This window comes from Columba livia, chromosome 6, assembly GCF_036013475.1.
Source record: "Columba livia isolate bColLiv1 breed racing homer chromosome 6, bColLiv1.pat.W.v2, whole genome shotgun sequence".
Taxonomy (NCBI): domain Eukaryota; kingdom Metazoa; phylum Chordata; class Aves; order Columbiformes; family Columbidae; genus Columba; species Columba livia.
In genome coordinates, this window is record NC_088607.1 from 23,274,329 (window position 1) to 23,301,236 (window position 26,908).

Here is a 26,908-nt window from a genome sequence, read left to right on the forward strand (position 1 = left end):
GGAGAATTTCAAGACACTTTTTAAATGCTTATCAGTGTTTTTTATATGTCTTAAAAGTGAGTGCTAGTTCTTTACAGGTAGAGCAAGCTGAGGCATGGTTAACAGGGTTGTACAGTTGCCCAGTGAGTCTGTCTTACTGTACCCAAGTATGATGCTTTGTTTTCAGTTTGTTAATATGCCTCCATTAACAGCTCAACACCACAGCTTCTAGCCACAGAATAACAAGATTTTTTGTGCTGTACTTTATTCGCCACCTTTCCATGTTTCACACTCAGTGTTCATTAAGGAAATTAGTATATTCGAATTCTTTCACTGATAAAGATACTCTTAAACCTTAATTGTGCATGGCTTTGTAATATTAGCAAGTTTCTTAATGAGCAGTTGTAGACACTGAAATGGCTGCAGAAGAGTCCCAAGTAAACCTGGAATCCTTACTGTTGAGATACCTTTCACATAACTGTCATCTGAGTGATGAAGAACTAGCACGACCAGTCCTGTTTTGTACATGTATCATCTTTTACCTGGTTTTGAGAAGGGACCACATTAATGTTGTGGAAAGGGAAAGGGAGCGATACGTCAGATCAAACAATGAGGAAGTGGTTGAGGCCTCAGGTTCTGTGCTTCAGACACGGAAGGGACCCAAGGCCAGCTGTGGTCTCAATTATGTGCCTTGTAAGGTCTTGCAGGAGGTATTCTGCCTTTGGCCTCACGTAGCATACACAGAACTTCAGAAGAGAGGCTGCTGCTCTTGAGGTATTTGGGGCCCAAGTCTAGTGTTATAAAGGCAGGGTAGGAGGCTGATGGAGTAAGGAATATTGGAATTAGGTGCCTCGAGTGGCCGATATTTCAGGGATGCAATAAAAGAGAGAGCTAACTTTTGGCCACATTGAAAGCTTGGAATATGGCTACTACATATTTAATTACAGAAAATATGCTTGTATTTCCTTGTACAACAAGCTTACAAACTAGACTAAATAAAACAGTGGACATGCAGATGAAGAGGGAAATAATACAAAATAGAATACAATAGAATAGCAGCACCGAAAACAGTCATTTGGATTATAGACTTTGTTAAGAGGCAGTTTGTTAGCTTTGTGGTTTTTAAATGTAGAAGTGAATGAAGTACTTCTTCTGGACGATTCATGTTTTGATAGACATCTCAAGCTGAAAAGCTGTAGCAAAGCATAACTTGTGGCACCACACTAAAACTAATAGATATTGCTGAGCAGAGATTTGGGTAGAGCGTGTTGAACCAGACCCTGATAAGGTTTAAATATTGGTCTCAGTGCAAGGCTTTAGCTAGTCTTTTCCTTTAAAAAATATTACCGCTTTTATCTCATTTGACTGGAAGTTGCTTGAGGGTGTTGTCGTGCATTTTTAACAATATCACTTCCTCATGCAAGATTTGGCAGCTTCAGCTAATGGTGGAAGAATTACTGGGCCTCCTTTTTGCAAACCTGCTTTTATAAAGATAAGCTTATTTTTTCCTTTTCCATTTTTCTTATATGGCCATTATGTGTGAATAGCTGTTTCAATCTCTAAATGTTGATCAATGAAAAAAATAAAATAAAAAGAAAAAGGATTGCAAAGGTGTTGGAACAAAACTGTAGTATCCCATCTGTTTTCCAGGGTCCTGATGCTGTATTCTCATAACAATTACTCTTCAATAGGTATATTTGGTCTGCTGGGAATGGAATTTTCTTCATAGCAGCCCACCAGTGCTGTATTTTAGGTTTGTCACCAAAACCATGTTGTTTAACACAGCAACACTTTAGCTATTGCTGAACAGTACTCGCACAGCACCAAGGCCTTCTCTCTTTTTTAACTCTGCTACTGCACCAAGTAGACTGTGGGGTGGGAAAGAGGTTGGGAAGGGACACAGCCACGACAGCTGGCCCTGACTGACCGGGGAGGTAGTGCGGGCCATTTGGAATATGGTCAGCAATAAACTCAATAAACTGTTGGGGGCAGTGAGGGAGGGGGAGTTTCTCCAAGATAGCTGTGGCTTGGAGACTGGCTGGGCTTCAGTGTGCTGGTGGGAGGTGGTGAATGATTGCCTTTGCATCATTTCATCTTGACCCATGCTTTTTTTTCTTTTTTTTCCTTTTTCACTGTTGCACTCTTAGTTTTCTCCCCCACCCCCCCATGAGGGAGGAGTGAGACAGTGACTGCGTGTGGGCTTAGCTGCTGGCTGGGGTTAACCCACCGTGGTAGGGATTTCAAATGATATAGTGTGTGTTATGGTAACAGAATATTGCATTCGAAGTAGTGTTTGAGGTGTGTCACATCATTCACAAAAAATAAGTGAGTTCCCTGGAACAGTGACACAAATGTTGTTTTTTAGAATTGTTTTGCATATTGTCAGTTTTTTGTGTTTTTAAGATATATATAATGATTTAGGTTTTGATCCCACTTTTTCTCATTTTATCTAGTTTTCTAAGATGATGTGTGACTTATTTTCTTTTACCATCTAAAATATTCCTTAAAACATTTTAAACAGCTTTTTAATGGACTGTTTATATATCTGATGATAGGGCATGTCCTGGGGTACAGCAGACTGGGGAAACCTGAAGTGTGTGTAGACTCATTCCAAAAGTCAGAATATAAAAATAAGAGATACTCTATATAGACCCATATAAAGAGAAGGCATTTCTGTTGTGATGTACTAAAAAGAATGCTTCATGAGTAGTTGCTAACATTGTTTTATTTCGATTTAGCAAGCATCTCAAGTCTTAGCTAATTTTGGTCTTTTGAGTCTTCTCCTCTGTGAGCTGCAATTTAAAATAAGACCAGATTTGACAGATCATGCAGAGAAGAGTCCATCTCCAGATAACACACTTCAGATGCACTTCAAATGTCTGTATTCGGTGTTAATGAGTTTTGAAGATCCTTCACTGTGAAGGGGCATAATGCTTCCTGTTGTGTTGTCAGTTCCAAGGCATTTAGGATTCAAGTCAACAGCTGAAAACTCCTGTGTGCAGAAGGTATGTCAGTCTAAGCAAAACTTCATATGCTTTGGCATTGCTAGTTTAAGATGACTGACAGATGTGGAAATGCACTACTGGCTACAGCTCTAAAAACAATTTGGGAGCTAAGGAGTTCAGATGGAGAACAGTGTGGGCCTGATAGCAAGTGTCTTCGTCAGCCTCCTCATTCTGATTATCAGTGTTGTCCAGTTAACTGCAGCACTTATAGCAAAGCATACAGTCAGAGTAACATGAAATAATTTCTGGAGGATCTTTGTTTTAGTCAGAGGGCTATAAAGCTGTCTAAATCTTCATCAGTATGATGTTTATTTTTAAGTCTTATGGGACTGTGTACTGAGATCCAGTAGCAGCAAACTCTCCTTCCGCAGGGGAAGTATCTTTGCAACTGGAGATAATGAGATAAATTAGATCAACTATTTAGTTTTGTTGCTTTTTACCTTTCAAGTAGAGGTTCTCCTCTACAATGAACTGTGCAGGAACAGCAAAGCGAAGCTTTGAATGCAGATTGAGTGTTGTGATATGGGATACTGCACTCTGCCACTGCAGCGGAAGCATAGTGTTCTCAAGCTAAGTAGAATAAGCTTGGGAAATAAAAAAGAACTCAGGTTTCTCTCTTTCTTTACTACTTTAAGGCCACTGATTTTCTTTCACATAGTATGAAGGGGCATTTTTTATTTTTGGAGTGTAAGGGACCATTAAGGGAACTCTGTCATTTCATCTTGAATATTGTTCTCAAAAGACAGCCTTGAGTAACCAATCAAAGTCAAGTCTAGGGTTGGAAGAAGTGCTTCTACAAGTGCTTCTGTAACTCGGTGGAAAGGTGGTTTCCAAAGCTGTTTCCTAATCAGACAAAAGTAGAAGTAGGTGTACCACATCTTTGAGTCTGAGGATTTGAAAGAGTGGGACATAGTTAACTCCAAGCAGTCTCACAAAGTCACAATGGAGTCTTCACAAGTTTTACTTGTTACGAAATTTTCTTGGCATCTCAACATCTTGCAAGAAAAGACGATGCTGTTCTCTGCAATTGCTACCCACTTGCTGGAACACAATGTTTCTTTACATTTCTCTGATAACTAAAGCATGCCAGAGAGGTCACTCTGCTAACTCTGATCATGAAAAAGCACTTGAACAGATACTCCTGCTACTCTGAGCCCAAGTTAGTCTCATGAAAATAAGGAGAGAAGCTTTCTGTCACTCTCTAGTGTGTCCGTGAGTGGCCAGGGTGCTGGCCTCTTTAGGAAGTGCTGACCAGTATTTGATCATAAGGAATAATGTGCTTGTAGGGATAGGGTAATCTGATATTAGATGATGCTTATTTTGAAATCAGCCTGATTTTTAAGACAGGGTTATGCTAAAGACAATAAATAAGTTCTGATATTTTCTTTTAGTTTACCAGGGTGCATACAACAAGGAAAATGCAATCTGTTATCTCAACATCTGAAAGGTATTCTATTTTCCATGCTCCTTCCCCTGTCACAGGTGCTTATCTTAACTGAAAAGGTCAGGGCCTGTCTTTGGGTGTGCATGATGTTCAAGCTGCATTGACAGAAGAAAACTTTAGATGAAGAAACACATTAGATTTCATAAACCATAGATTTTGAGTTTCCTTTGTAGCATCCCACTCCTGAGGCGGTCTTGTTCTTTCATGGTAATTTCCTACTTTTGACACTTCTGTCTTTGGGGCATTAAGGGCCCCAGATTCCCTTGGGTTATGGTGAGTATTCATGGTGTGGCTGGGTGCCAACTTCCCCTGACCAGACCGTCAGTACAGTTAGGTAATAGTTGTCTCACTGCCTAGCCAAATCCTAGATAATTAACTCATTATGCTGGAGCCTACTGAGCGGGGTCATTTTCCATTCCTGTCTAGAGTATTTTTCATTCAATTAAGTCCTATATTCCACATTAATCTATAAAACAAATTTGCAGTTTATATAACCATATGCCTGGCATTAATATGTGCAGTTTGTTGTCGGCCTTCATTTGTTATTGGATATAATGCTGCATTGACTGCTTCATGGTCTTGTGATGATTGACCCCCATTCACATTTAGAGTGTTTTAGCCAAAATGTTGATAATAACAGTGGTGTGTGAAGTAACCCATAGAAGCCCGTGTTTTCCATATCATGTTATTCAAAAGTAAACTCCAATCCAGGGTCAAATTTTTTAAAAAGTGCTCCAGAGTCTACCTTGAAGATGTTATTTTTTCTTGTTTCTTCTCACATGTGGAAAAAATGCCTGCTGTGACTCATTCCACTAGGTGCAACTGAAATGGTATACCACAGGGAGATTTCTACAGTTCAGTTTCATCAAGTTTGTAATGTGATGTCTGGTTTTTGCCTTTTCTAATATGTAGCCCTTTAACTGAGGACAGGAGGAACAGTTTGGAGGAGTTTTGCAACTTGCAAGACCTCACCACCAGTATTGTGGGAATATGCAGAGATAATTCCAAAAAGCTGGTAGTATTTGTAACTGGAGATCTGTGATGAGAGGATCTTTCCAGAAGCACTGCTGAACTACTTTTCCATCTTCCTCAGTGTTGCTTAACGTAGCTCAGATGTGAAAATGAAAATAATATCCATATAGTGGGAATATTCCACCACCATATAATACCTGTGTTTCCAATCATGAACATGAGCAGAACCACTGTTCTGGAAGAAGTGGTCTGTACAACATACAGAGGTCTATCCCAAGAAATCCTAGATCATGACTTTTGATTCTCAGTAATAACACATAGATTACTTAGATTTAAAGTAAGGATTGTGACAGTTATATATGGCATGTATCGCATCTGAATTCAAATTCAGCTGCTGCCAAAACTGTGATACTTGAGCACAAATTATTTTTTCAGAGATGTATGTGAAATACTACTGCTCCAAGTGTTGTCAGACTTTATATGTAAAGGAAGTTACGTCATTTGATAAAATGTTGTAAGATTAAGGTACAGTTTGAAGTCTTATGTTTTTTTAAGAATTGTTGGGGTTTGATGCTTTGATAAATGCTCTTCATACTGATCTGTATTAATTCTTGTTATTTGTGAGAGTAAGACCTGTTTTTCAACGTGGGACACAAGGCTTCAGGTACTTCTGTTCTTATCAGTGTGGAAATTGGTTCCATGTTTGCTTACACTAGGTCATAAGATCTTCGGTTTTGTTAAGTCGTCTGTTCTACTTAAACATTCCCTCAAATATAAAAGATTACTGTTCCCAAGACATTCAAAATGAACGTTGTACAAAAGTGTATTGGGTATGTGTGAATGTATGTAAAATACGAAGACATTGTAGATAATTCCCGTGTTAGGTGTTAATTTACAATAGAGATATGGATGAGATTAGCAGAGTAGTGTGCATTTCATGAATGAGAGATCAAGTGCTGCCACCATCTGATGACACAATCCTTTTTGTCCTTAAACTTTAGATATATGTTAAGTTGCTGCAGGAAAGAGGCCTTGGAACTTTTGTCTACCTTTCCCTCTTTAATGAAGACTTTTACATGACTGAAGACTTCTGGTTTTGTTTTGTTTTGTTTTCCCCTACCCTGGAGCTGGAAGTAATAAAGATGTGACTAAGCATGTATTTGCAACTCAGTTACTTGACCTTTCTACAACCTGCAGCTACCACTAATGCTGCTTTGTAATGGAGACATTATCATTTATTTAAATCTTGATTAGGAAACAATTATAAGTGGGGATTTAGTATAGCAGTAAATTGACGTAGCCTTTAATTCATACTATAGATTGAGTGGATAAGCTTTCTGGCTGTAATTAGAGTGAATTATAATGACTTCAGTTGGTTGACTCACCACCAGCAGAGTGGGGCCTGTGATTGTTTCTTTGCATTTATATTTTTAGTTCACTCTTGATTTTACTTTGCTGCGAAATGCTATTTTTTAACTTAGTACAGAATGGAGTTACATTTACAGATGAATGATACATATTGTGGTTTAATGAGAGAGGAGCTTTATGAAATAACCTGGCACCTTAGCAACACTGTGCAGCTACACTCTTTCTTTACAATTCAAGTGACAGAACTGCTCTTAATAAAGCTGGAGATAGATATTTTCATGCATGGTTTAACAATGTAAAAGGGGAGCATTGCCTTTTTTATAATTAAATGGTAGACATAAATGCTTATTTTCAGTACCATTTAGTTTTTGTATGTATTGTGAATGTTGCACAATGTTTCTTCTTAGGTTTCTCAAATATATTGTTTTCCTTATGTGCTGTCTCACTGGTTTTTGTGGGTGTTTGGGGTTTTTTTTGTTTCTTTTGCCTTTTCTATGAATTTTCTTTGAAGATATCATACGCTGCTTGATTAAATGTAAGCATAGGGACACCTCCCTTGGGCAAGGGAACTTCTTTTGAAATACCTTGTAAAAACATACTAATCTGCTTTATTTGATAGTGAGCTATGTGTATTTAAGTTTTACTTTCGGTATTAAACACTCAATGGGATCATTAAGTGTAAATTTTTTATTCTTTGCTGACCTTCCCTCCCTTGATGTACCAGATGTTTTTACTTCAGGAGTAGAAGTGCTCTGTATGTTGTAGGGCTCTGTAGGCACAGAATTAATTATGGCAAGTGGAGAGAAAAATGACAAAAAAAAAATATATCTGGCATGCTAACTTTGTGTGTTTTGTTGTTGTTTGTGGTTTTTGTTCGTTTGTTTTCCTGTCAATCTGCAGTGGATGATTCAGAGCCCTTACAAAGCTGCAACTTTCTTCGGGTGCATTGGCAAAGATAAATTTGGAGAGATCTTGAAGAAGAAAGCTGAGGAAGCTCATGTGGATGCCCATTATTATGAGCAGAGTGAAGAACCAACGGGAACTTGTGCTGCCTGCATCACTAGTGATAACAGGTCAGGGGCCTTTGATATGTTCCTAAGATGTAAATGTAGTCTGCATAGCATGTGAAGCCTAATTTGTTTGGAAATTTGGCCTTAAAAATTGTGATTTGAATGAAAAAGAAAGTTTTTCCACCAGTTTGACCCAGGCAGTCCCGTGTTGTCTCATAGTTTTGGTCTGTGCAGTATCAGTGTGCTTTTAGAGAACAGCAGTTCTATTATGGCAGAAAAATCTGAGATAATAAACTACTACTTAATTCTGAACTCATAGCTCCCAGTCGCTCTGGAGAGAGAAAATATGTGGGACATAAAAGTTGGTTAACAAGTGTATTTATGCAGCCTATGTGGAACCTGATTGGCATGTAAGGCATGTATTATACTTGATTGGTAAGTGAGGAATATACTTCAGGTGATCATATCTTTAAAGAGAATGGGTGTCAACATATATCCTGATTGAATGGGTTAATTTGATTTTATAAGAGAGGAAGAAAAAAACAATTTTTTTTTCTTACAGTTATTAACTTAATCTAATAACTGTAATTTTGTATGTCCACATCTCAACAATTTCTTCTTGATTTTGTCTTTCATTTTTTCTTTTGCTGCATTTTCAGATGGTCTTTGCTTTATAAAAAAATCACTTGTCCAGAAATCTATGACGTATTCAACCTTTCATATATTTGTCAAGTATGAACAATGGTCTTGTACTATTTTATATGGTTTCAGAGCATTCCATAAGTAAGAATCTGTTTATAGAGCAATTTATTTTGTGTAGTGTAATAAAACTAATAAAACCAAGAATTTTAGAAAGAGATAATGAAGACAATAGGTATTTATCTTGAGCATGTCCCTTTGCTTTCTTCTTTCTCCCTCCACTCACAACACCTGAACTTATGTGCTACTTCTTAGCTGATTACCTCCTGACAATTATTTGAAGGTTTCAAAACCAGCCAGTCAGGTTTGCCTTTATCTTGAGATGCTACGAGCACACACCAACTCCCCTGGATTTCTGCCAATATCTAAATTTTCTGATACTAGATATTGAAAAAATAATGGAAATGGTATCGGTTACCCTGAAGAATATTTTCTTTTTGGCTCTGAATAAGACCAAAACATCTGTAATTATCCTTTTTGGTTTCCCTCTCTGGCTTTTGGTGCCATTGATTCAGAGGAATTGCTCTTTCCCTTTCAAAGCAGTAGAATTTATTAAGGTAAGGTAGCAATCCAGTAATAAAATCTACACCAGACTTCTTGAAGTTGGTGAATGTTTTTAATTATGTTGGTGAATGTTTTAATTATAAAAGGCAGCAACATGAACTGAACTGAGAGTCAGGAGAGAGAGAATTTTCCATATAATATAGAATCATAGAATGTCCCAAGTTGGAAGGGGCCCACAAGGATGATCGAGTCCAACTTCTGTGCCTGCATCTGACAACCCCCAGAACACCATGTGTCTGAGAGAATATTCTTGTCTCTTTTTGAACACTGCCAGGCTTGGGGTTGTGACACCTCCCTGGGGAGCCTGTTCCAGTGTCCACCACCCTCTGGGTGAAGAACCTTTTCCTCATGTCCAACCTAAACCTCCCCTGGCCTTCCTGCCACTCCCTCGGGTTCTGTCATTGGTCACCAGAGAGAAGAGCTCAGCGCCTGCTCCTTCTTCTCCCCTCGTGAGGAAGCTGTAGAGCACGATGTGGTCTCCCCTTAGTCTCCTCCAGGCTAAAAAAACAAGGGACTTTAGCTGCTCCTCGTACAGCTTTGCCTCTAAACCCTGGAAAAATTTTAGTTAGAGTGGACATCTTGTTCCAAACCCCTGCAGAACGCAGGACCAACTTCAAAGTTAGTTCAGGTTTTCAGGACCATGTAATATTTTCAGGGCTGGGTTTTCAGTATCTCCAAGGATGGGACATGGCACAGCCTCTCTGGGCAACCTGTTCCAGTGTTGGATGACTCTTAATGGGAGAAACTCTTTTGATCATACCCCGTTGGAATTTTCCTTCTTCCAGCTTCTGTCTGTTCCTTCTTGTGTCCAAGAATAGTCTGACTTCATCTTCTCTGTATACTTTCATTAGATATTGAAGGTGTCAGCAAGGTCTCCCCTTATTTACCTCTTCTTAAAGCTCAGCCAAGCCTTTCTTGATTTGTTAAGTATTCCAGCCCCCTAATAATCTTGATGGCCCACTGCTGGACGCACTCCATTATGTCAGTGCTTTACGTGTAACATAAAGCTCAAAGCTGGACTTGGAACTCCAGATGAGGTCCAGCTGGTTGCGCGCTTGCTTGTAGAGACCAGAATATCTCTGTGTGGGTGCAGTGTTGACTTGTGTTCCGAGCCTGGTCCGCTAGCTCCTCCAGGTCCTTTTCTGCAAAGCTGTGTTGTATCCTGTCAACATCCAGCCTATATTGCTGCATGAGGGTTATTCCATCCTGGTTGCAGGGCTTTGGATTTGGCTTCAAGTTATCTCTCTTTCCAATTCTTCAAGCTTTTGGAGATCCACTGAATGACAGACAGCCCTGTCCTCCAGCTTATCACCCCGTCCCTCCTAATTTAATGTCGTACATAATGTCTTACTCTCAAGATTGAATGTACATACTCAGTGGAGGAAAGGAGTTCATTAATCTTCATCTGCAGTTTTGACATTAATTATGTCTACAGACTTCCCTCTTCATCTCCAGCATCCATATCCAGTTTTTCAAAGAGAAGAAAGACAAGCAATAAAGGTGTTTCTGCTGTATGATTACCTCTCTCTTCAGTCACATAGTGTCTGTGTACTCATCCTGTAGCAATCACCATTTCCTAGATGACATGATGGGAAACTGAAGTCACGACTCTCAATAGACATACATAATGAATTCAGGAAAAATATATGTATGTTTTGTCATACATCTCAATGGAATTTAAAACTTTAGTTGAATATAGGCGTTAAAATATCTGTAAGTACTACTTTAACTTACTAAGCAGTATTTTTGGTTTGCAAACATAAAACACCTTTCTTTCTCAATATCAAATGTTTGCTCAAAGACTAGAAACAGTAGCTTTGTTTCAATTGCTGTTTTAGAGCGTGCTTGAGAATGTGGAGGGAGTACAGGAGACTTATTTCACTCCTCGAGAGACAGAAAAACATGGCTGACCATTGCTGCTAAAGGCTTCATTGTGCAACCCCCTCCTCCTTCTCGTGAGAGCAAGTTTATTCTCAGTCTTTAACCTCTGATTGTTTCTTGGGTTTCAGTATTTTCTATACTTGTAAGAATCACTTCAGCCTGGCTTCAGTTGATAATTCTGTTGATTAATCTCTTGTATGTGCTAACTTGCTTCTTCGGGTAATTCGGCATTGTTTTGGAGGAGCTGCCTAATGGCACTCCTGGTTTTCCCAATAAGTGGCTGTGTATATTTATGCTCCAGGTGCCCTGATGTGAACGTTTCTTGTTTCTGCTAAGATTATCTGGCTTTTTGCAGGAAAAGGTTCTGAGCTAATTCCTGATTACTGCTCTGAATTCTCTGGCTTAGCAATACTAATATGCTTTGTTTTCTCGGGGCTTTTCAAGAAAATCTAACGCAGGATAAAAGTATAAAGTAGTACCTACACTGTGTCGTGATCTGTTACTTTGATTTGTGCATTTTGCTCAGAAATACCCACATGCAGAGTGTCTTAGTTATGCTGTTTGATTTGAAGTACTCTGGTGGTCTCCAATTACCGTATTTCAGTGAAAAGAAATCCACCTTCTCTGTGTCCCACATGTTGAACTTAGTGCCATTAAACTTGCAGTTTTAATTTGGAAAAGCTTGGCCCTTTGTCTTCAGTGTAACAATCTTTTTTTACATATCATGTGCAGAGCATCTCTATGGTTGGATGTAGCCGCAGACAGCTAGGTTTACAATTTCAGGGGCATGTGGTAAGTGAAAGGAAACAGAGAGAGTCTTTGCTTAGTTTTCTGGAACATAGTTGCTTTTCATTTAGGAACATATGTAGACATACAAGATTTTTCCAGCTAGGTCCTTGATGGATATTTAGTGTTTGCCAAAACTGAAACATTTAATTTGCTTTTTAAATTTGGTTTACAGAAATTTACCACAGTTCTGCATATCTTTCTTGGATTTGTTTTGTTCTCCTATGGATTTTTTTGTCACCGAAATAATAATGTTCACGGACAGTGAAACTTCTTGTCATGTTACTTGTGCTGCTACTGAGACTTGGTCTATTTGTTCATAAAATATTATTTTCTAAATTTTCCAAATTCACATTAGTTCTCAATGTCTTTAGGCTTTAGAATTAAATTGATAAGCCCTGAGAATATTCCTGGGATGAAATGGCAAAGAATTGTGCTCTAATTTAATATATTCAGAAAAAGTTAGACTAACCTTTTGCTTTATCTTTTTATATACTTGAGCTGTTTAACTTGCAGGGGTTGTCAGTGATGAGTACTTCCAGCAGTCTACAGGGAGACTTAGTTGTCTTCATAAGAGATTCTTTTGGGCTTTTGTTTGGTTCTTATTGAATAGGACAAAGAGAAATGGTGATACTGGAAAGATTTTGGGGTGGACTAAATTTTCAAGAATTCCTAGTTTACTTACCTCCTAAAACATTTACGTGGTACTCAGTCTGGAGGCAGAAGCCTAACTCAATAGAAGCAGACTAGCAATTCACTCTGACCCATTGTTTCTGGATTCAAGTGGTATTTCTATGGAAAGGGATGACACATACAACATCAATTATATGCATGTTGGAGAAGGTAAAAGTTTTCAATAGCCATATGTTGTATGTATAGTTACACATTATTTATCTGGCTAATGTACTGAAATATCACAAAACAGTGATGTGTTGATGTTAACAGTGCATCCTATGACTATGGACTACGACTCTGGAAATGCCTGCTCCCCCTCCTCCCCTTCTCTAAATACTGGATGTTGTTAGACATTCTCACAATAAAATTGTACGGAAGGACTTGGTCATGGTAGCCAGAGTGGTGAATTAGTGTATAATCATCATTTATAACTCATTTGTAAGAGTACATCTGTAAGTTTTATCTGTTTCATAAGGCTGAAATGAATGGCCAAAGAGGGTGATTTAAAATAGAATGTATCTTACATGTAGCAAAGTAAATATGATACAAGTATTTTTATTCTTGCTAATGGAAGTTGTGTCCTGTGGCTTGTGTTATAGCTTGTTAGGAGAGAATGAACTACAAATGAGTTTTTGGTAATTTTCCAGTAATACACAGCTAAGCCAAAGTGGTTTTTTTAACAGTTCATCATCTGAAAGTAGCAGCGTGACCCTTTTTCATTTGTGAAAGGAAAATATGAACCTAATGAGGAAAAAAACCCAAGCAATTCCCCTTTTTAAATAACTATTTGTTGGAAAATGATAAAGGGAAGACATTCATATCCATCAACTTTTTGGTTCTAGTGGGGGAAAATACTTTTCAGAAGTTAAACTGCAGCAGCTATTTTCCTTTAGGTGTTAGGTACTAGGAAAGTTTTAATGAAAATCTGCAGATACTATACTGTACAGAGGGAGTTCGTCACAAAATGCAGGAAAGGTTGATTCTAAGTGAATGAAGGCACTTGAACAGCATAGTAGTGATAGGTTACATAAACTATGTAATTAAATTGTATTTAATGTATGTTTTACAATATATTATTTAAATATGATATGGTCAAAGTATATGTGTTTTGTCTTGCTCTTTGTTAATTGCTTTTATGTTTCTTATGATCTTTGATTATCTTTGAGAAAGTTTGTTCTTTGTGACAAATTTGCAGTAGTGTTAGTTAAAGAGGGTCTAATGCCTGGTTTTTAATCACTTTCAGGTCTCTCGTAGCTAACCTTGCTGCTGCTAATTGCTATAAGAAAGAAAAGCATCTTGATTTGGAGAAGAACTGGAAGCTGGTGGAAAAGGCCAAAGTTTATTATATAGCAGTAAGTTCAGCTTCTTTCAAACTTCTGAAATTTGCATTACAGCATTGTGAGGTTTAAGCAATGAGCACGTCTGTGTATGGTTTAGGATGATTTCATAGGAATACAATGAAAGAAAATGCTTCCATTTCAGCATAGTTTGGTTTCTTTGAATTTAAATATACAAATGTAGAAGTATGTTTTAGTCATGTGCTTTCTTAAAACATATTTTCAGAGCTTTTGTAGTAGTGCATCAAATTTACATTTCACATTTTCTAGTAAATTGTTGTGAAGGATGCACAAATTATGTAGAAAAACACTATTAGCATAATTATTCACTGCAAACAGTTTGAGCTTATTTGTGCGAACAATCTTAATTGCTATTTATTCCATAGTAATTACTATGGCACCTTATAACTCAGTATTTCAGAAACAATGATTGTGACAGATCTCTTGAATGTGGGTGGTGGGGCAAACTAATTTTAATGATGAAATCTTACTTCTGGAATAAAGGGGTTTTCAGGATGGGGCATTAGTAGATTCACAATTAGTATTCTTCTTTTACCATCCAGAATGAATCAAGCCAGATTAGCGTATTTGTGTAGATTACATATTGCCTAAATAGAAGTGGTGAATTTGTTTTCATCTTGCTTTCAAATTGAACTGACTGATCAAAATTAGCAAACATAAAACAACCACGACAGATTAAAACCTCATAACATGCATGTAATATATGGATTCTGTATGACAGCTGCTTCCATTCCGCTACCTGAGCTATGTGGGAACAGCTGGTAAGAAGTGTAAAAAATTGATTATCCAGGAGGAACAAGTTCATTGAAAATACAGTTATTTCTTTTAGCTAGAGTTAATGTCTCCTACAGCCTGTTAGTGTGCACTGCTGTAGGCTTTACATGGTTGTTATTGATTCTTGTGTATGGCCAAGACTGCCCCTTTATAACTGTCAAAAAATACTTAGAACCTTCTCAGTATACAAAGAAAATACATCCCACTGCTATGGCCATATGTTTGTGCTGCAGCTAAAAAAAATACAGGGGTGTATTGTCTAATCATTTTTTGTTTCTGTTTTTCAAGTGTTCTGCATTTTTTATTTCCCCGTAATTATACCTCAGTCTGTTCCAAGTGCCACGCTTAGGAATTAACGCTATTGGCTAAAAAACTATTGAAAGGCTAAGAGTATCGTTTAAATAAAGAAGAAGAATGACAAATGTTACCAAAAGTTCTACTGCACTAAGTAGTTTTTTAAAAATTATTTTGCCATTCTTAAACATACATACCAATGAAGCTTCCAATATACCATTTAGAAAAAAATAACTTAGTGGAGATGCTTCAGGAAAAGTGGGAAACATTATATGCGGTGAAAAGCAGGTTTGGTTTTTGTTTTTTTTTTAAGATATAGTTCTCACCTTATTTTAGTTCCAAAGCTACTCTTCTGTGGTCAGTGAGACTGATCACTTAAATTTTGACTAGGTGATTGACTACACTGATTTTCATATATAATAAAAGCTGTTCTTCAGATATCAATTCTAGGGCATCCAAGCTTTGACGAACAGACAGAATTATTGTACTGAACTGAAAATAAAACCCAAGGTGCGCATATGTTAATGGATAAATAAATGACACTGAAGTGCTAATAAATTATATTAGATATTTGCAAAATGAAATTCAGATTAGGTACACATCTGATTGCAGGAGGAGAGCCGTTGAGTAAAGAACCGGGTTCACACCTGTAGTAAAAGCACTCAAGGCTGGCAGCTAAGAGATTTCTAGGACAGTGTTACTACTTCAGATTACAGATTGCATGTGTTAAAGAAAGGAGATAATGCGTAGAGCTGTACACCTTCCCTCATGCCCTTTTCTTTCATTTAGCTTCTTTACTTGCAGGTTTGTAGAAGTTTACCAGAATAAACAAAACCATGTACTGAACAATTACCACTCCTGAGGTACAGGATAGCTCCCTGAGTCTTTAATTTGTCTACTGTTGTCTGTCTTCATTTTAAGTCTTGTTACCTTCCTTGGCTTTGTACTGTGCTTATGTTGCTTTTCATTTCCCTCTTTCTGTCCAACTGTCACCTATTTCTTGGATTGCATTAGAATGTATGTTAGTGACAGATACTTATTCTGGAAATCCATGTCCTGAGATTATCAAACTATCTATTTTCTTGGCAGAGTATGGCAGTTGTTGCTTTAGGACAGGTCTGTGGTATCCTGTGGTCATCTATATATGCTTACTAGAATAGATGATAGGCTTTTCAGTGCAGCATTCAGCAGAATGGCTCTCAGATGAAACTTAGCTCTGAAATCTAATCAATTCACAGAGGGAGGAGTAGGTACAAAGGAAAAGATAGTGAAGCCGTGAAAGAACCCTTAAAGACAGCTTCTGTTACCATGAATAAACACAATACGTTTATTTTAGCCATCTGGTAATCAGATCCGGCAGACACATTGGAGAAAGACTAGCAAGGAATAGGACCCTGTAAATCACAGACACAAGCAAAATACAGAGGCTGCCCCAGCGTTCTCAAAGATGGTAGACATTAAAAGTATATTTTAATCCTTTAAAATTACTCTACTTTGTTTCATTTAAGATAGATTATATGTGCTGTCAAACGCTATGCAATTTTGTTACCTTCTCCAGATATAATTCATATACTTCCAGTAATTTCTACCATTGACATAATATCTTGCAGTCTATCATATTCATTTCGCTGTGCATCAGCTACCTGTGCTGCTGGCGTCTGATTAGAGTTCACTGTGAGTGACTTTACTTAGTTCCTCCTGGAGCTAGAAAATGTCTCTTCCTCAGACATTTCCCTTATTTCAGAATAACTTGAGAGTTATGATCACACTAAACATTGTCATTCTGTCTCTAAAATTGGCAATGGGACACAACCTGCCATGAAAATAATCTTAAGTTGTGTTTTGTGAGGTTTTTTTCTTTTTTTCCTTCTGTGAATATGTTTTCTGTCAGGACTTGCACTGTGGAATTTTTATGTATTAGAGTTGCATCTCACAAACTTGGGTGATAAAACTTCATATTTGGGCACCTTTGTCTTGTTTTCAGAGGCATTTAACAAACTGATGGTAGTACCGTATTTACGTAGGCATCTCTAAGAAATCTATAACATGTATTGGGTTGTGGGGGGGTTTGTGCTGTGTGGTTTTGTTGTTGTATTTTCTTCTTTTTGAGATCATCAATATCCTTAGCACTAACTGAAATCTGTGGGAGTTGCTGGTGCCCAGTTTCTTTGGCATTACAGACAAACATTTAAACATTTTTAATGCAACTTGCAGTGTATAGTTATTAATTTTCATATGTTATGAAGGCCTGGAATGCAAAGATGTTTTCATTGTCAATGTTTTTGATTAAAAAATAATCTGCCAATAAGAGTTATTTAGGAGAGCAGAAAATTTGAGGAGAATTTTAGTTGTCATTTGACTCCAATTAGCACCTCTGTCTTACTGTATGTGAGTAAAGAATTTTGCACTTGTCCTTTCATAATGGGAAGAAAACGGAAAATCAGGAAATGGTTTCCTTCATTAAATGCTGCACTTAAACTTGTGAAATCTTAACTCTGTGACAATTGATACTGCTTGCTCATGTAAACAGCTGAATTTTAACTTTCTGCCCGTATTTGAACATCATTACCCCAAGTGTGGTGCTTCCCAGATGTGTGTGTTCTCTTTTTCCAGTTATCCATCCTTATTTCTGCCAGTTATTTAGCTTTACTCAATTTGTTCTTCAGTCTAGCAGCTGCATTCACTTAATGTTTGCAGTCAGAGGCATTAGGTGGCTGAAACACTATCATTTGATGCTAATATCTTGGTGCTGAAGTAATAAATGTGTTCTTGAAAGTTCCTTCAGTGCTTCAGTTTTTCTTTTTATCTTAAACACAGGGTGTTTCAAAAAGATGGACCTAATTTCAAAGATGTAGTGATTTCAGATTGGGTTAATATTTTTGAAACACCCAGTACATTGCTTTACTAAGCGTATGAAATGACAGTATTGACTGCACTTGAGTTCCCAGTCTGTAGTAACTTGAGTCTTAACTTAGAATGGATCGGTAAAGCAGCTCCCAAAAACCAAACTGATCTTCCTTTAATAAAATGCTTATCTCTTTTCTGTACAAAATAAAACAGTAGATTGTCGTTTAGGGACTGTATTTGAATTGTGGCTATAGTTTGTATGCTTAAAAAGCTTTTCTCAGTAGTATCTACGTAGACTTCTTGCCTAGCCATTTCATATAGGTATGGCCTTACTGATACTCATGCTTATCTGTGTTCAGTATAGAGATACAGGACCATTTTTACACCATATTTTTTGCATTATGATCCCTCATTTTTTTCTTTTTGAATTTACAGTGCTTGAAAACAACAGCTCCTGTGCTACCTGTTGTGGATAGAGGAGCGATGAAGCTTTTTTGTAGCTCTAAGACTTATTTCTATGAAGCTCGATTTTTGGGTTGGTCCATTTCAGTATTGCCATAAAACCTTTTGTTCAGACAAGGTGGCACTTTCACTCAGCTTCGCATGGGCTGCTGTTATTTTACAATCCATAAAAGTTTAAACCATTCCCTTCTACTTCCATGTGTCAAATAACAGAAATTTCTCAATGGGGATCCTCCTCAGTTGTACCACATTAAGTACAAAATATTCTAATACTGCATAGCTTTGTTAGTCCACAGTTAAACTCCATTCACCACCTTCAGCATCTCTTTTGTGTTTACAAAGTTAATGGTAAGTGTAGTTTATTCTGGTGTTAATGACAGTTCTGATCCTAGGCAGAGTTTGAAATAGGAAATGTCATCTGTTGTGGCATGTGATAATGAACCCAATGTAACATGCCTATCTGCTGGAGAAGTCTTTAAATCTCGAACCACGCTGGTATGTTTCAACAAATACTGTGGTATTTTTATATTTATTTTCTTCTAATGCCTAAGTGCTTCTGTAAGGAAAGAGGAACTGTGGTGGTATAGTGGGCTTGATGGCGGCATTATCTGGTTTCAGCATGAGTCTGTCAAAACATAAGCTCGATGTCAGCACTGTGTAGCAAAGCTTAAATAACATTCTACAGTATTTTACATGGAGTTTGGTTATTCTACTTGAGAAAAAATGCTGATTATTATAACAAGATAAGTATAAATGAAATTCCTTTTGTGCTGTCTCCTCCTTTCAGAGGCATATTCAGTGAAAGCATTTTTATTATAATCTACTGCTATGATGAGTATGATAATTTACAATGGATTGTGATAGGTTTTTTCTTTGAGGTGTGCTGGGCCTGTGTGTGCATCATGGGAAATGACACAGACTCTGGCAGGAATTAAAATATCCCCTAAAAAAGACATTTGTTTGAATAACTTTGTAATAGCTTTTTTTCCATTGATAACTTTTGCCATAGTGCTCTGACATCAGTATGTATGTCATTTTACGTGCAAAAACTGTTTCTCACAATTATGAAGAGGTTTTATGGCCAGGAAAGCACCCTTCTGAATGTCTTAACCATAAAGAAGTAGCTGCAGCCAGCAACAGTTAGTTGTGGCCTTTTTTTGCTGGCCTGGAGTAACATCACCTTCCTCAACTCCCCCCTTGAGGGATTGTGTAAATTACAGCTGAAGCGTGATACATTTGTTGTGGAGAGATGATAGATTCTGTATCTAACCAGGAAGTAACTCTGCTATTTACTGGCTTCCAAAACAAATATGGGAAAAATACTTTCTCATAAATACAGAAATTCCCAGCCTTTATTTTCGTTCTTTGATCAAAATGAGAAAAAGAGCTTTGTCTAAATTGGCACCACCATGTGTTATGTCATTCTGTGATGGATCTAATGCATTGTGTGCCATTTCAGGTATAACTTCTCATGCATAGATAATTTTGCCAGTGTTTTCTCAAGTTATTTATGTGGAAAAGTGAATTAGTTAGAAACTTTGTCTTCTTTGCCTGCCCCCCCCGCCCCCCCAATATTGATCCTGGAGATGTCATTCTTTAAAGATGAATGCGTTGTACTTTATGCAGAAAAATACATAATCAACTTCTAAGAAAAACTGTACCTCCTGTTTCTGTAATAGAAAATTAATGAGAATCTAACATGGTAAAAATATTTGTTTCTAAATGCTCACCTCTGTTAATAATGATATTTATTTATATGAAGAATATACATGTGTCCTTCCCTGTCATTCTCCTCCTACTCCAGTAGCCTTTAAATTGCAGATACACTTCTTCAGCACAGTAATTAGTGAAGCTCAGTCATCGCTCCTTTTATCATGTGATTTTGGGGTGGTTTTTAGAAGAATGCATTATTAGAGCACTTACACAGGCAGTCTAGCTGCAGCAGCCAGGCGGCAATAGCAGTGCCATTTTTCACAAAGAAAATGTTGAACAGGAGCCAAATGTTTGGTGGCAGAGTCTGTTGCTAGGAAATCAAGTTCCTGAGGCGATTAATGACAAAGCAAGCAATAACAAGAAGGCAGAATTACAGATTTAAAAGAGAGGGAGAAAAAAAAAAAGTGGTTGGTGTTATAATTACCCAAAGAAATCCGTACTCATTAAATTGGCTGTTTTTATGATTGACTTTAATTGGAGGTTAGCTCAGATATTTAGCTCCTTTCCCACCCCTTTAAACACACACATGCACATAATCTGTAGAGCTGCAGACTTGTTTTTCTAAGCATTGAGAGGAGCTTGCCCTGTAATTTGATCCCCACTGACAGATGCATTTTCTATGCTGCCATTTTGAATTAACCTATTGTGCAACAATTTTCCTCAGCTCTGTTGAATAAAACATCAAGTCTTATTACCTCAGATGGATTTGATAGAGTAAAAGAATGTACTTCTAGCTGAAGTAGACTATTTGCAATGAGTTCAGTGATTTGAACTCTGCCAACAAGCACCAATAATTTGTGATGTATACTTAAAGAACGAAAAAGAGAAGAGCCACGTGGGGGGTCTTTACGGCTGTATGAAGTTCAAACACAAACCTCAAAGTAATATTGTTGTTTGTGCTAAGGTTATTCCCCAAGATCAATTCTTTTAAGATAGAGCATGTTAACAAAGATTTTTACCATTAAGCAGATTGGTTTTGAACTGGAGATTCTCTTACCCCCAGTGGTTATCCAAACTGTCAGCCTACTGTGGGATTAGAAAAAGAAAAATCAATCCCCCTCTCTCAGAAACCCCAACAACTGGATTTTTCTTCTGTGACTTATTTTTTTTGTGAAGAGAAATTTTCCCTTGCAAAGTTAAACTGGAATGAATGATGTTTTAAAATTATTTTAAATTCCAAATAGTTTGTATCCTGCAGTAAGGGAAGAACAGGCTTTCATCTTATTCACTTTTCTCCCCAATTAGAAAAACTTATGCAGTCAATTCAACAAAATTTTGGCACAGAAATGGGGAAGCAACTGACCCTGACATTTAAATCCTGTCATGTTTCATCGATCATGTTGAAGACAATATTCCCTACTTGCAGCCAGTGATAAGTGAGAAAATATCCTTTACAATACCTGTAAGTGAACGTACAGAAGCTGACTATGAAAGCTAAATGATGCCATTCCTCTCCAAATTCCTAATCAAACAGTGAAACAATAGAACCACGCGTATTCTGGCCAACAATACCCACATTACTAATCAGATGCCAATGCCAAGCTGTCTGCTTTGTTAAATACCCGGGTTCCCTGAGGCAAGAAGACAGCTGCTATAACTACTATGAAATTTGGTAGCTCAATCTATTTTTGCTACCCTTGGGCTATCAAGCTACTGTTAGTTCAGACCACCCCAATTGGTACACTTTAGGGATTTTTTTCAAAGTGTTTGTAATTAAAATGATAAAACATCATTATTACTCCAAAGATGTTGCGCGTGCTTTGCATTTGACAGATACCTACAGAGATAAACCCAGCATGTAATTTTCATTGTCATAATGGTTGTGATTACATTGCCCTTTTAAAATTATATTTCTTTTGGCAGGGGGTGGAGGGGTGGGAGAGGGGAGAGGGCATGCTTTTATTTCATTAGTAGAATTTGTAAGTCTGTTGAAATACTGAATCAGTCTCTTGGTTGCAATCTACTTGTCTGCAAAGGCTGAATCGGGCTTTGTAGCAGACTGGGGAGCGGTGACAAGAGCCGTTCACCAGGGACAGGGACCTGCCATGCCGCCCACAGGCTGCTGCACAGACCTCTGCTCCCAGGTGCCTCTGCCTTTAGGGACAGAGTCTCAAATCATATGTGAAGTCTGGCCAGACTTAACACACTATTTAAATGTAAATTAAAAAGGGAAGCTCTCCTACTCCAAGGGGTGAGGTTAGTCAATTTGAAGGGAAATTTTTACTGCAGGTCCTCTTGCATGCCAGTCTTTATTAGATGCTTTCTTTATGAGAGCACGAGAATTTTGTCTGTTACCATGTCAACTTTGTTAGAGCAAAATCTCAAAACTAAAGCACCAGCATATCGAGGAGTTAGAAGCTCTGACTGAAACAGTATTGGTTCTGTCTTGAATTATTCCTTGTTTCAGTATTTCTCTGATAAGGTTTAAAAAAGAATCATTAATTTAAGGCTTTTCTAAAGACTAAAACTTGGGATTTGTGATTTTTCTAATTTGAGGTAACTTGCTTATTTTAGATGCTGACTGCCAGAATTTATAATACAATGGTAGTCACCACTGGGTACAGCTGATTGAAATTTGGGGTTTCACCTTTCTTCCAAAGGAGTTGATCTCATTGACATGTGGAGATGTCATGGCCTGCATAACCCTGGAATATACCTTCTTTGCATCTGTGTCATCAACAGACACGTTAAAACCAGCATATAAATACTACAGCAATTGTGCTCTGTTTTACATGAGGAAGATGAACTTTTAACAGCAAAACCTATGTGCATGTGTGTAACTTGAGAGCTGAGTTTATCTGTTTATGGTAGCCCACTACTTGGTCTGAAATTGAAATTATATTTTCATCTGTTCATGTGTAAAATAGGGATGCGGCAGTTGTTTAAATAGAAAAAACTTTTTTTGTCTTGCAGAAAGTTATGATTAATGATGTGCTTTGAAATGAGCACTCTGAAATGATCACATTTGTCCTTATTATTTCAAAGGCAGTAGTGTTTTGCACTAAAATTGTAGAATATTAAAATAGGTATATGTACTGCAAGGGGATTCATATATGCTTGCTCTTAGCCCAAAAACTGGACTGTACTGAATGGCATTGATCTACACTGCTTTGAAATGACAGGGGTTGCAAGCAGGATAGGAACCTGAAGGCTAATTTTTGATTCTGCAGGTAACAATTATTTTTAAAAGTAAAAAGGTTTTTACAGCATCAATATCCTAAAAATCTCTGTCGAGTAAATTTTAGTGCGCTATATTGTGCTTAGCATTGTGTACTTAGAGTAAAAAAGCATTTTGCAAAAATGTTTCTGCACAGGTTTTCTGTTATAACATATCAAGTACATTAATACTCTGCTTTGCAGATTGGTCTTTTTACAATATTGTGGTAGATTCTTTAGCCCTTTAAGAGGTGAAAGGGCTGAGTCCAACCAGCCTTGTTTGTTATTGGGTTTACTTGAAAAAGGAATTGACCGATTCTAAAAGCAGACTTTGGAAGCCTGCTTGCTAAATGTCCTTCCAACTGTCTGGTTTGCTCGAAAGAAAGAAGATCCTCCTTTTTAGTTTTCTTCTTATTTTGATTAAGGATAGAATACTTCAGGAAATACTTAATTTTCTGAATAAATAATGAGTGCTGTCTTAGAAGAAGTTTCTGAGTTGGAGAAATAGAGTTAGACTCTATTTCTTTCTAAGGCATACCCAGACCATCATGGTGACAAGTTGGGCTTGACTGATAAAACATCATTTTAGCAATATGAACATGATAAAACCACCAGTACTAATCCTTGCAAAGGTTTGACTTAAACAAAAGCCAAAGGCACTTAGATTTTTGTCGACAAAAGGAGGATTTTGCTTATGCATCTGCTGTGGAAAATCCTCCTGGGGGTTTACACTTCTCTCTGGCATAAGCACCCTAAGGTAAAGGCAGTTATAGCAGCTGCTATACCAGCAGAAGTGCTCTCACCTTCCCAGACTAATCATACTTGCACCGAAGTTTTATTGGCAGGACTGTGTTGGTTAAGGATGGTGTTTTGGGGTTTGGTGTTTTTGTTTGTTTGATTTTCGTGTTTCTGAGTGATGTAGCTGCTCAGGCAAAATATTGGCGTGCTCAGACCATAATCTGAGTCCATAGTCCATAAATTCTGCAAAGCCCTCTATAAATCGCAAGGTTTCCCATTTGTACTATGTGGCTAATAATGTCTAGCCCTTGAAGATCTGTAGATGAGATCTGTCTTGTTACCACTTATTATGCTAAAGTTACTGAAGTTGTTTTGCAGAATGCCACTGCCCCTAAAAGTTTTTTGCCAACTATGCTGCTGCCAGATGCAATATAACAATAGTTTCCTGGAAACTCGAAAGGGGTGTGGAACAGCATTTAACAGTATTTAGCATGAAATATGCCTCAGCATATGCCTCTGAACATTTCTTTTTAAGACCATATGGAGCATAATTGGTGCTGAACAACACTGAGGTGTTTTCTGAAAGGTAAAGGCTAAGTATTATAAAGAGTCATAAAATCTTAAAGAGTGAGACAAATGGAAGAAATAGGAGAAAGAAGGGAAGTACCGAATTCTATTTCTCCCTCTCTCTACATAACCTGAAGTGAGAAACCACAGTATTTTCAATAGATTTCTCTTCAAAGTAGGGTTAAAATTAAGAAATTCAGTGAAACGATGGCAGGTAGTGGGCATGGAAGATGGCGTGAGTAATTGGAACGAAGCAGAAACAACCTTATCATCCACTGAGAGAACCCAGGAGAATATTGGTGTTTATAGCTGGGCTTGCTATCATTGGCACTCTTTGTATATGGAGTTCAAGCACTTTAAGCACTTGATCACAGCAAAGTAAGGTAAGAATTAATTTCATCCTTAAATATGAATTTCCCCTGTTCTTTGAGGACTAGAGTAAAAACCTTAGAGTTTTTATTCATTTACTTATGAAGACATTTTACTTCCAAGAATGATTTAGAATTAGTAGAGCAATGTGCTAAAATGAAAATTCCGTACCATTTTATTGATATTAATCATGAACTGTAGCTGAACGTAGAAAAAAAAATTACAAACTGTAAGTGATTGAAAACTTTCAACAATATGAAGGATCCAATTTTCTTTGAAGAAAAAGAGAAATTTTCAGTGAGTGTGTATATAAAGGATAGCAGGTATTCATTCTCCAGAACTAGTGCTGTCCCTAAGTGCTGCTTTATACTGCTGAGAATGGGCTGAAGAGAGTTTCTGCTGAGGGCTGTAGATTCTTATCTGCCTAATTGAGCCATCATTTGTTGACAGGAGGGAAATAATGTGATCTGCCTTTAATGCATTTCTCAGTAGCAGCAGGAGTGTAAAATGTAGTTCATGGAAGAGGAACAGAAAACATTAAAATTTTTAGAATGGCCTCCTATACAGAATACTGGGAGGTTTTTATTGCAGCCGAATCAACTGTTTGAATGTTCATATGGTAAATAGGTTAAATAAAATCAGATTATAATTATTTTGAAAGCATTGAACTTCTTTTTATTACAAAGCCCCAAAGTCTTCAGAATATGAATTTATTAAGTTCTTATTTTTATCAGTATGATGATAAAATTCTGTCAGGAGAATTGAAAGCAGGTGTCATCTTTTCTTTTGGGCAAAAATGTCCACATAGTAATCTGCCCAATTGCAGAGTTGTTGCCAAGTGTTGTACAGTGGAAAAGGAACAGAAGAAAACATTCAAAATTATCCTTTAGTAGAAAAGTATCAAAAAAGGGTATTAAAAAAACCTGTAATTCAGTTAGTCTAGCACATTTTTTTTATATTAAACTTCAGTCATGCTCATTAAACAAATATCCTTATTTTATAGAATGTAGAATTACAGGCATATTGCTAGAATAGCCTATTTTCCTCCCTGTTTTCCTCCCTGTTTTCCTCCCTGTTTTCCTCCCTGTTTTCCTCCCTGTTTTCCTCCCTGTTTTCCACTCTAGGTTGAATTTATCTCATCTGTAAGAAAAGTTAATTTCAATTTTGTTTTTAAAATAAGTGCTTACTGGCTCCTCTGTTGATTAAGTGATATAATAGATTGGAAAATAAAGGGTACAGCAGCAAAACCACTTCAGAATTATATGTAGAAATCATGTAACTGATGAACCCGAGGCTGGTGTAACTGGAGGTTAACTTACCAATGCATTAGATAATCTGATTGCATCTGCTAATTTTCATATAACTAGCAGTCATGTCACCATTGACCTGACAGGGGAGAGTATCAGGAGAGTACTTGAGTCTTTCTGCAACTGCAAATCTCTGTAGAAAATACTCTAAGCTGAAAATATAATAGTTGGCAGCCAAGAAGAGTATTGTATGTGCTTCTCTAGTTTTACTCTTGTCTAGACATCCACTTGTGGCTGCTGTTGAGATGCGATACTGCACTAGGAGAACCTTTGAGCTGATAATTTACTATCGCAGCTTTAAGTTCAAAAAAAATCATGGCTTTCACCTCTTGATTTTTGACCTAGTCAGAGGAGAAAAATGTGAACAATAATGAAAACTAAGAGAAAAGTGTTAGAGGTGAAAAATAAAAGTATAAATCTTTACATGTTAGGAAAAAAGCTACCGGGCGTGTTATAACATTATGCCTCTTACTCTTCTGTATAATAAGAACACACATACTTTAATGTTTTATTTTCAGAAAAATTGTGATAATATTAATACAATAGAGTACAGCTCACACACCTGTGAACTGTGGCAGAGCATTTACTGTGTTTTCCACAGTGGTAAAGCTATTTGGTTCAGATTTGAAAACAGGTTTTGTTAAGCCATAATTACCTTAAGCCTGTATTACCAAGTAGAAAGAGATTCAGCAGTTAATATCTCTCCTGAAGGCAAAATTTTAAAATCTGACTGTAGAATGTAACAATATCTAAGTAGAAAATTCAAGGGTGGATTTAGACTTTAACATGTAGAAGGCAACACCTAGCATGCCACCCAGCACATGAATTTCATTTTCGAAGCTGAAGGCTATTAAATGGCTATAATAGCATAAAAGCTATAATTGAATCTCAGCCAATATGTATTTAACTTGGAGTTGGAGTCATCCTTGCCTCCTCTTGT

General features: G+C 37.3%; 1 protein-coding gene across 6 annotated transcripts in view; it reads left to right on the top strand.

Annotated features, from left to right (window-relative positions):
- Nucleotides 1-26,908, top strand: part of ADK (adenosine kinase) — a 288,751-nt gene that overhangs the window by 125,589 nt on the left and 136,254 nt on the right. For all 6 annotated transcript variants that reach the window (XM_065067582.1, XM_065067581.1, XM_065067580.1 and 3 more), the window contains 2 exons: nucleotides 7,669-7,841; nucleotides 13,627-13,735. In XM_065067582.1, coding sequence (XP_064923654.1) covers nucleotides 7,669-7,841; nucleotides 13,627-13,735 — 282 coding nt within the window. The remainder of the gene's footprint in view (nucleotides 1-7,668; nucleotides 7,842-13,626; nucleotides 13,736-26,908) is intronic.